Source organism: Silurus meridionalis, chromosome 1 (assembly GCF_014805685.1).
Source record: "Silurus meridionalis isolate SWU-2019-XX chromosome 1, ASM1480568v1, whole genome shotgun sequence".
NCBI classification, from domain to species: Eukaryota; Metazoa; Chordata; class Actinopteri; order Siluriformes; family Siluridae; genus Silurus; species Silurus meridionalis.
In genome coordinates this window covers 31,739,638-31,750,593 of record NC_060884.1, presented here as the reverse complement: position 1 = coordinate 31,750,593, position 10,956 = coordinate 31,739,638, and the positions used below count along the sequence as shown (strand labels likewise).

General features: G+C 37.4%; 1 protein-coding gene across 1 annotated transcript in view; it reads left to right on the top strand.

Annotated features, from left to right (window-relative positions):
* The window catches only part of uroc1 (urocanate hydratase 1), a 23,110-nt gene extending 14,357 nt beyond the window's left edge, over window positions 1–8,753 (top strand). Inside the window, exons 13-19 of the mRNA XM_046858814.1 lie at window positions 205–277; window positions 3,109–3,298; window positions 3,522–3,620; window positions 4,398–4,497; window positions 4,585–4,666; window positions 6,467–6,566; window positions 8,225–8,753. Coding sequence (XP_046714770.1) covers window positions 205–277; window positions 3,109–3,298; window positions 3,522–3,620; window positions 4,398–4,497; window positions 4,585–4,666; window positions 6,467–6,566; window positions 8,225–8,365 — 785 coding nt within the window. The 3' untranslated portion in view covers window positions 8,366–8,753. The remainder of the gene's footprint in view (window positions 1–204; window positions 278–3,108; window positions 3,299–3,521; window positions 3,621–4,397; window positions 4,498–4,584; window positions 4,667–6,466; window positions 6,567–8,224) is intronic.
* The last annotated feature ends 2,203 nt before the right edge of the window (window positions 8,754–10,956 follow it).

The window sequence follows — 10,956 nt, the reverse complement described above, 5'->3', positions numbered from 1 at the left end:
TGAAGCGCTGCATTATGGGATCTGTAGTTTGTGTTATCAGCGCTTCATATCGCCGGGACATTAATAACAATAATAATAGATCTTTATAAAATCATCTCGTGGGCCAGATATAATTGTACATCGGGCCAGATGTGGCCCGCGGGCCTTGAGTTTGACACACGTGCTGTAAACTGAATAAATAATGGATGATGGTTTATGTTCCAGGTGCTGAGGTGGAGAAGATCGGAGCAGGTGCTACAGAATTCAAATATCCTTCATACGTCCAGCATATAATGGGGTGAATCACCAATAAACTTACACTAATCTCCAGAGCAGTGCAGTACAACTACTGATCTAAATTTAAAACTAGCAGTAAGCTGAACAAGTATGTCACCTGTTATAGAGTCATATTACTACTATTACTACTACTGTTACTATTAATAACTACTACTATTACTACTACTGTTACTATTAATAACTAGTACTATTACTACTACTGTAACTATTAATAACTACTATTATTACTACTACTGTAACTATTAATTACTAGTACTATTACTACTACTGTAACTATTAATAACTACTACTATTACTACTACTGTAACTATTAATAACTACTGCTATTACTACTGCTGTGACTGTTAATAACTGCTACTATTAATAACTGGTACTATTACTGCTGCTGTAACTGTTAATAACTACTATTATTACTGCTGCTGTAACTATTAATAACTGGTGCTATTACTACTACTGTGACTATTAATAACTGCTACTATTGCTACTGCTGTAACCATTAATAACTGCTGCTATTGCTGCTACTGTGACTATTAATAACTAGTACTATTATTACTGCTGCTGTGACTGTTAATAACTGGTGCTATTGCTGCTGCTGTAACTATTAATAACTGGTGCTATTGCTACTGCTGTGACTGTTAATAACTGCTATTATTACTACCACTGTAACTATTAATAACTACTGCTATTGCTGCTACTGTAACTATTAATAACTGGTGCTATTGCTACTGCTGTGACTGTTAATAACTGCTACTATTACTACTGCTGTGACTGTTAATAACTACTACTATTACTGCTGCTGTAACTATTAATAACTGGTACTATTACTGCTGCTGTAACTATTAATAACAACTACTATTACTGCTACTGTAACTATTAATAACTAGTGCTATTACTACTGCTGTTACTATTAATAACTGGTGCTATTACTGCTACTGTTGCTATTAATAACTAGTACTATTACTACTACTGTAACTATTAATAACTGGTGCTATTACTACTACTGTTACTATTAATAACTACTACTATTACTACTACTGTTACTATTAATAACTAGTACTATTACTACTACTGTAACTATTAATAACTACTATTATTACTACTACTGTAACTATTAATTACTAGTACTATTACTACTACTGTAACTATTAATAACTACTACTATTACTACTACTGTAACTATTAATAACTGCTACTATTACTACTACTGTAACCATTAATAACTACTATTACTACTACTATTACTGCTGCTGTAACCATTAATAACTGCTACTATTACTGCTACTGCTACTATTACTACTGCTGTTGCTATTAATAACTGCTACTATTACTACTACTATTACTGCTACTGCTACTATTACTACTGCTGTAACCATTAATAACTACTGCTATTACTACTGCTGTAACTATTAATAACTGGTGCTATTGCTACTGCTGTAACCATTAATAACCAGTACTATTACTACTGTAACCATTAATAACTAGTACTATTATTACTACTGCTGTAACTGTTAATAACTGCTACTATTGCTACTACTGTAACTGTTAATAACTGGTGCTATTACTACTACTGTAACTGTTAATAACTGCTACTATTGCTACTGCTGTAACTGTTAATAACTACTACTATTACTACTGCTGTAACTATTAATAACTGGTACTATTACTGCTGCTGTAACTATTAATAACAACTACTATTACTACTACTGTAACTATTAATAACTGGTGCTATTACTACTGCTGTTGCTATTAATAACTGGTGCTATTACTACTACTGTTACTATTAATAACTAGTACTATTACTACTACTGTAACTATTAATAACTAGTACTATTACTACTACTGTTACTATTAATAACTAGTACTATTATTACTACTGTAACTATTAATAACTAGTACTATTACTACTACTGTAACTATTAATAACTACTATTATTACTACTACTGTAACTATTAATTACTAGTACTATTACTACTACTGTAACTATTAATAACTACTACTATTACTACTACTGTAACTATTAATAACTACTACTATTACTACTACTGTAACTATTAATAACTACTACTATTACTACTACTGTTACTATTGATAACTACTACTATTACTACCACTGTTACTATTGATAACTACTACTATTACTACCACTGTTACTATTGATAACTAGTACTGTTACTATTAATAAACTACTACTATTACTATTAATAACTAGTACTGCTACCACTACTGTTACTATTAATAACTACTACTATTACTATTAATAACTAGGACTATTACTGCTACTGCTACTATTAATAACTACTACTATTACTACTACTGTTACTATTAATAACTACTACTATTACTGCTACTGTAACTATTAATAACTAGTACTATTACTATTGATAACTAGTACTGCTACCACTACTGTTACTATTATTAACTACTACTATTATTACTACTGCTACTATTAATAACTACTACTATTACCACTACTGTTACTAATAATACCTTAGTACTAGTACTACTACTGTTTCTATTATTAACTACTACTATTACTACTACTATTACTAATAATAACTAGTACTAGCACTACTACTGTTACTAATAATAACTAGTACTGCATGTTATGGAGCATTATATTACTATTATATAATTATTATTCTATAATTAGAGATTTTGTGGGGTTCTAACTGAAACTTTATTCGTAAATTGTACTATTAGCAGCAGAAAACAAAACAAAAACAATAAAGAAACCACTAATCAGTCTAATATCTTAGATTTTTGCATGACGACACATAGAGCAGCTGTTCCAGAATAAGATGGTCTGTATAAACATACCCGTCTGTGTGTAGTGATATCTTCTCTCTGGGTTTCGGACCATTTCGCTGGGTCTGTACCTCGGGAAACCCGGCTGACCTGGTGCAGACCGATAACATCGCCACTACTGTGCTGGAGGAGATCAGCGCCACGGTTACAGAGCAAGTTCGACAGCAGTACAGTGACAACATTCACTGGATCCGTGAGGCTGGAAAACACAACATGGTATAGTCCAGGTTTAATCCAGAATAATCCTGTATACAAAGCAAATTAATTCAGTATAAACCTGTAAACCCATAGTTAACCTAATTAACTATGTCCTTTGGTCAGCATGTGGACACACACACACACACACACACACACACACACACACGCACACACACACACACACCCATTTAATAAGTGAGGTGATTATAATAATGATTAGAGTGGATGTTCCTCTGTGCAGGTTGTAGGATCTCAGGCTCGTATTCTTTACTCAGACCAGAGAGGAAGAGTTTCCATCGCTTTAGCCATAAACCAGGCTATTGCAAAAGGCAGAGTCATGGTAAAGCTTCACACACACACACACACACACACACACACACACACACACACACACACACAAGAATATATATACAGCACTCTATAAAATCTTACCCCCTTTCATTGACTTTCTCTTTTGCCCTTCCTCCTCTTCTTCCTCCTCCACCTTCCCACCTCCTACTGCTTTTTCTCCTTCTTCTCCCCTTCCTCCCCATTCTCCTGCCTCCTTTTCTCCTCTAAATTCTCACTCTCTGCTTCCCCTTTTCCTCATTCTCCTCTATTCTCCTCTTATCTTCGCTCCATTTCCTTCTTCTTATTCTTCTACTCCTGCTCCTCTTCCCCTACTTTTTTCTCCTCTTTCTCTGTCGCCTCCTCCTGCCTCCTCCTCTCCTTCTCCTTCTCCGTGTGTGTGGGAGGAGGATCAGCAGGAGGAGGAAATGGGAAGAGGAGAAAGATGAGCATCTTTCTCCCCTTTCCCATTTCCTCCTCCTTGCTTATCCTCCTCCCATAGACACACACACATACACACACACACACACACACACACACACACACACACACACACACACACACACACACACACACACACACACACACATTTTCACACACATCATACATACAGCACTCTACTTAAGTTTTAAACCCTCCTTGACCCGCATCTACATCTGTTGCTTGAAGAAGTAATTCTTGATCCCCAGGATTTGTTCTGATGATTCCTGCAATCTTTCCTGCAGCAGTTTATTCCGAAACAAAATACATCATGACATACAATTCATAACGTCCACAAACGTCCTTTCAGGCTCCTGTAGTGATCAGCAGAGATCATCATGATGTCAGTGGCACCGACAGCCCCTTTAGGGAGACCTCCAATATCTACGATGGGTCTGCTTTCTGCGCAGGTACACACACACACTCGGATACACACTCACACGGAAAAACATGACACGTTTGTGCTCGTTTTGAACGTGCATGCTTGCGTTTTGTAGATATGGCTGTGCAGAACGTCATTGGGGACGCTTTCCGAGGCGCCACGTGGGTCGCTTTGCATAATGGAGGCGGCGTTGGATGGTAAACACACATCACACTGCCCTCTGCTGTTCATTTCCTGTTATTGTAACCTTTACTCTTTTGTAACCTTCACTCTATCCTGAAGGGTTTGAGGTCAGAGCTTTATGTAAAGTATATATATTCATGCAGCTGGCTTTGTACACAGGGGTATTGTCCTGCTGGAAAAGGTTTGGGTCTTCTAGGTCAAGTGAATGGAGAAACCATGATTGGCAGCATAGGGTGGACACGTAGTCAGGATATCACCAGTTGCACAGCTCCCGATGTACACAGGACAATGTCTTTTGGCGCACTGACTTATGAAGGCCGGTGCTCCCTGTGACTGTGCGTGCAGCCTTTTGCTACCATCTGTTGGCGTGTTACGAAACTACTCTCCCAACTTTTTAATACCACCACGTATTCAATGCAATTGTATTTAGCAAAGCAGCTACACAGAACTAAATTCAAGAACATTATTGGATTACATACAAAATAGTAACATTTATACTACTTGTACCAGAGATGCCCAAACTAGGGCTCTCAGACACTTTGATTTGGCCCACTATGCCATATAAGAAGAGGGAAAAAAAGGTGGGGATGCTCTTGAAACAGATTTTCATTTTTAATGTAACAAACATTTTTGTATTTCCATGGCGGCGCAGGCAGATGGAAAATTTTTTAATTAAGCATTGGCCTTAAAAAAGCCTTTTATCAGAATGGTGATAGTGTGAGTGTCTTCAAAGAAAGACTCAACACAGCGTGAGGGCAGCGCCAACAGGCTCGATACTCTCCGGTATGGGACCCCATTCGAACACCGCCTGGAGACTTCTTTCATGAGGATGAACCTGTTTCTTTGAAATGAGCAGATGGGACACCACGTTCTGACTGGTAATGACTCCATAATTCCCTCAGTGCTGCACTCAAACTATCACCATTGTTATAAAAGGCCTTACAGCGACCGCTCATTGCACTGCTCCATTGTAAATAATGGCAAGGGGTTCGAACCGATCTCGCACTGGCTCTAATCATCAATGCCACAGAGTCACCAACTCCTAGTCTTTCTCCTGTTTCACCACCCTGTATTTTAAGCTGGAAACAAATGTATTATATGTACAGAATATTATTGAATCACTTTTTTTCTATTTATTGTACATACGTATATTCATCAGCTGCCTCTAAAAGGTTACAGACCTGATGCTATGACAATAATTAATCCCTGTACAATTGGAAATAATATGGACTTCATTATTCGGACAACAATTCCAGGATGAGGTTTAATTAAACAACCTTTCATGGATCCTGTTTGATCATGGATCAGTAAAATCATCCAATTGAGGAAATCCAGACCTCTGGTCACAGTTGAGGTGGTGTAAATGTTTTTGGGACTAGAACCAGCAACATTAGTTGGTTTTACAGGCATAAAAAAAAGAAATATAAAACATATTTTGATAAACAGCTTTGTTTGGGGTATCTGTGTGGTGGTAGGGCTCAAGTTTAGGACATACCCTTGTGTCCAGATGGACAAATGCATTATCTAGTACATGATTGTAATTCTAATGTATTAATATGTATGTATTGATTCTTACACTGGTGGACAGAAAAAAAATTTCATTTAATTCGTTATTGGACCTAAGTAGCGTTTTCTTGTACTTCATCGAAGTATTTCCATTTGGGGAGATTTTTACTTTGAAATGTAGTGAAATGAAAGGAAATAGTTCATTGAAGTACAAGAAAAAGATACTTAAGTACAAGTAGCTTCTGAACTTGAACTCAACCACATGGTTTGTCTTCTTTGTCCACCACTGGATTTTTAATTTGGAACAGGGGTGAAGTAATGAACGGAGGATTCGGATTGGTTCTTGATGGTTCTGAGGAGGCTGCAAAGAGAGCCAGGATGATGTTGAACTGGGACGTCTCTAATGGAGTAAGTAAATTTTTGATGACCGTATATGGAGGAAGTTTTCAGCTTCGTTAAAACAGAGGTCCCCAACCACTGGGCCGAGTTGCTACTGGGTCGCAAGTAGGTTCTGGGGAAAATGTATAAATGTATCCGTATAAAAAAATATATAACTGTGTAATTATATGACTGTAGCAAATCTCACTGGTTCGGGGTTAGAAGGAAGAGGCAACAGGTGATGGTTCCAGACAGTGTATTCATTATTGTGTCTTTTGCCCTTTAAGATCCAGTAAACTAATTTAAATATAGCCCAATTTCAGAATCACGAGATAAAAGAACGAACGACTCGGACCAGAGGACTCACGAGATGAACTACTCAACTATGTTTTCTGTGTAATGCACTGCATAGAGTATGAGGTGTTTCCTGTACATAACCTACGGAGATTTAACGATGCCACGCACACGCCTCCAGTAAAATAATGAATGAATCACTTTTTGAGACGACTCGTTCTTCTGAGTCGCATTAAAGACTCTTTCAAAATAAACGAAACGTTCATGAACGACCCGTCACTACTAGTCGGCTGCTATGGAGGCGCTTTTTGATGATTTCATGTAAAATCGTCCTTGGAAAGGTAAACATAATATAGAAAAACAGCACGCAAGCACAGAAGTAACACACTTGAGAAACTTGCAACACACGACTTTTTTGAGACGTGTTGCAGCCATCAAATTGTAAAAACTGCCTTATTTTTTCCTTAAAATTTTCATTTCCTCACTTTAAATATTTGATATGTTCCATTGTGAATAGAGATTTTAAGATTTGCAAATCACTGACTTCCATTTGAATTTACATTTTACACAGTATCTCAACTTTTTCTGGAATCTAATAATGTATCAAACCCTAAGAAAGCAACTGACACATCATTTACAGTTATCAAGAACATTTATACGAAATAATAATAAATAAATAAAAACACATACAAGGTGAAATAATTACATCATCCTTTTTTAAAACTCTTTTTTAGAAGAAAATTAAAGTTGCTAGATCACACCTAGTCCAATAAAAACACATTTCACAACATTTACAGACCTGCATTTTCATTTGATACTGAATGTTCATTCATAATAGTTCCATCATTGTTGAGGTTATCATCTGTTCACTGATGGACACTTGGGTGGAAAACTTTATGGGAATCGCATTCCTGAGCCAATGTGGCAGACTGCTTATATTAATTACAGTCCAAATCCATCTTAATAGTTCTTGAGTTGAACTTTCCACAGGAACCTTATGGATCTTTACGCTGTTCATGTGAAACCATCATCAGCTGGTCGTTTTTGGTTCTCATAACCATCTAATTCTTCATCTTTAATCCATCTTAATAATGCATCATTAAGCATTTTTCCCAACATTAAAACTGCTGTTCGTCTTGCTCCAGATGTGTCCCTTGAATACTGTCAGGATTATGCCTAAAGCCTTGCATGTCACATGACCAAGTTACATCACTGACCACTCACATCTGCATCCCTTTTCTCCATTTGATTAGCAAATGCATTAAAGCAGCACACTTTTACTTTTCCTCCATGGACTTCTAGGTTTTTAGTTGTTCCTTCTTTGAGACCTGCATCTCATTGTGTACCCGCTCATTTTACACGGCTGTATTTAATACTCTGATGTTTACTTTTAGGTGGCTCGGAGGTGTTGGTCCGGAAACTCCAATGCATTTGAGACAATTCAGCTCACCATGGAGGTTCAGAAGGAGCTGCGAGTTACCATGCCTCATCACGTGCAGGATGAACGACTGCTGGAACGCGTACTCAGTGAATAAAGCTTCGCTGTAGCCTTCGTATTCCTTCTCTAATGATGTTGAAGCTCGTAGACACGTTATATCGCAGGTTGCTTGTGTTCATCAGACTTTCTTGACCACGCCCACAAACTCGTAAAACGTAATGAAACGTTACATCGTTAAGTATATTTGCTAAATTGTGTTCGAAATATGCATAAACTGTCTCTGCTTCAATCCTAATCAATGGCGACACTTATGGTTTAACATTGTTTATGAAGAGATCCAAAAAGTGGCCAATTGCAATCTGAGCACTGTAACCATAGCAACAATGACTCCGCTTCCTGCTAGTATCATCTATGCTTGCTGTCTACGTATGATTTATTATTATTAGTAATGAGATATGATGAAATAAAGAGCTGGTGAAACTGCTGATGAGGAGTTTTGTCTTTGCTGTAACTTTAGAGGCAGAACATCAGGAGAATTCGAGTTGTTTGGTTACGTATGAATTACGTTTACATTTCATGTTCGTAGATATCCTCTTATCGATAGCAAATTATGTATAGTTATTATACACCGATTACGCATAATATTATGACATTATAACCTCATGCCTGGTGAAGTGAAGAACACTGATCATCTCTTCATCATGGCACCTGTTAGTGGGTGGATTTATTTATTAGGCAGCTAGTAAACATTTTGTCCTCAAAGTTGATGCTAGAAGCAGAAAAAATCTGCATAAGGATTTGAGCGAGTTTGACAAATTGTGACGTCTAGACGACTGGGTCAGAGCATCTCCAAAACTGCAGCTCTTGTGGGATGTTCCTGGTCTGCAGTGGTCAGTGTCTATCAAAAGTGCCCAAGGATGGAACAGCGGTGAACCGGCGACAGGGTCGCGGGCGGTCGAGGATCATTGATGCACGTGGGGGGTAGCTCAAACTGCTGAAGAAGTTTATGCTGTTAATGCTGAACAGGTCATGACTGTTTTGGCAGCAAAAGGGGACCACATTTGGCAGGTGGGAATAATGTAATACCTGATTAGTGTAAATAAGTAAACGTTTACAGTCACGATAAAACTCCTACATACATTCAGTTATGTCATAAAAAACATTCTTGTTTGACTTGTACAAAATCTCACAAAAGTAGGTGCACCCCTCACATTTCAGCAACCATTGTAGTATAACTTCTCAATGGACAAGGGGAAATGAAACTCGGATATATTTCAGAGTATTCAGTGTGCAGCTTGTGCAGCAGTACAGATTTACTGTCCTCTGAAAATAACTCAACATGCAGCAATTACTGTCAAAATAACTGCCCACAAAAGTAAGTACACCCTCAGTGATAACAGCTGTACGGCGTGTATCCGTGCAAAGCCACACGTCCTGTTCATGTTTTTGTCTGCTTGTCAGGACCAGACAAATGTGTGTATTTTCTATTAAAGCAGTTAAAATTTGGTGCTTTGAGTACAATTCCAGGTACTAGGGTCTCAGACTCTCTGAGGATTTAAGAATTAGAATTGTTTCTTTCCACAAAGATGCCGAGGCTTTAAGAAGATCAGTAACATCCTGAAACTGAGTTAACAGTAGTCTTCTTGTTTGCATGGCTGTCATCCCAGAAGGAGCCTCTTCCAACCTGTCCAAGAGCATGAATTACTGGAACCATGTCCTGTGATCTGATGAGACTAAGACAAACTTGTTTGGCTCAGATGTTGTCCAGCATGTGTGGTGATGCCCTGGTGTGGAGTACCAAGGAAATTGAGATTTGCATAAGGAAGAAACCTTGTGGGGACCATTAACGTTATGCAGACATTTAAAGTTGTGAGGACCTTTAATATTGTGCGGTCCTTTAAAGTTGTGTGGGCCTTTAAAATTGTGGGGACCTTTAAAATTGTGGGGACCTTTAAAGTTGTGTGTACCTTTAGTGTTTTGTTTTCCTGTATCTCCAGCCTTTTCTTGACTTTCCTGTTGAACATTTTCTGCTCATGTTTACTTTTTTCTCTAGTAAAAACTTTATTTATATTATATAGTATATTAGTATATACTTTTATACTTTATTTCTATTTCTATTTCTATAATTTGGACTTCTCAGAATAGTTTTTTTTTTTATTTATCAAATTTTTATTTTTATTTTTTACTTATAAACTTTCAAACTGGTCAAATCCATTTCTCCACTTGGGTTCACCCGCCCTCTGAGGCACATCCCTAATAACACTAACAATGCAGCACTGACCAGTACACATGGCGTACATATTAAATAATCCAGCAGTTATTTGTGCAAAAACATTGTAATGAACTTGTTGGAGTGTGCGTGTGTGTATGTGTTTGTGTGAGGAGTACATTTGTTTGTAAGAATATGTGTGTGTTTGTCTTGGAAACACAAATTTTGCATGGTGCTTGATTTGCATCAGGAAACAGAAAAGTGTGTGTATGTGTTTGAGTTGTATGAGTGTATGCATGTGTATATGTGTATGTTGTATGTAACAGTCTACATCTTTGCACATTGTGTCTGATGATTTGCATTAGGAAGGAGAGCACTGTGTGTGTGTGTGTGTGTGTGTGTGTGTGTGTGTGTGCTTATTTGTATACTCATGTAAATGAGAATCTGTAAATGATAACTGTTCTGCTTAGCACGAGAGC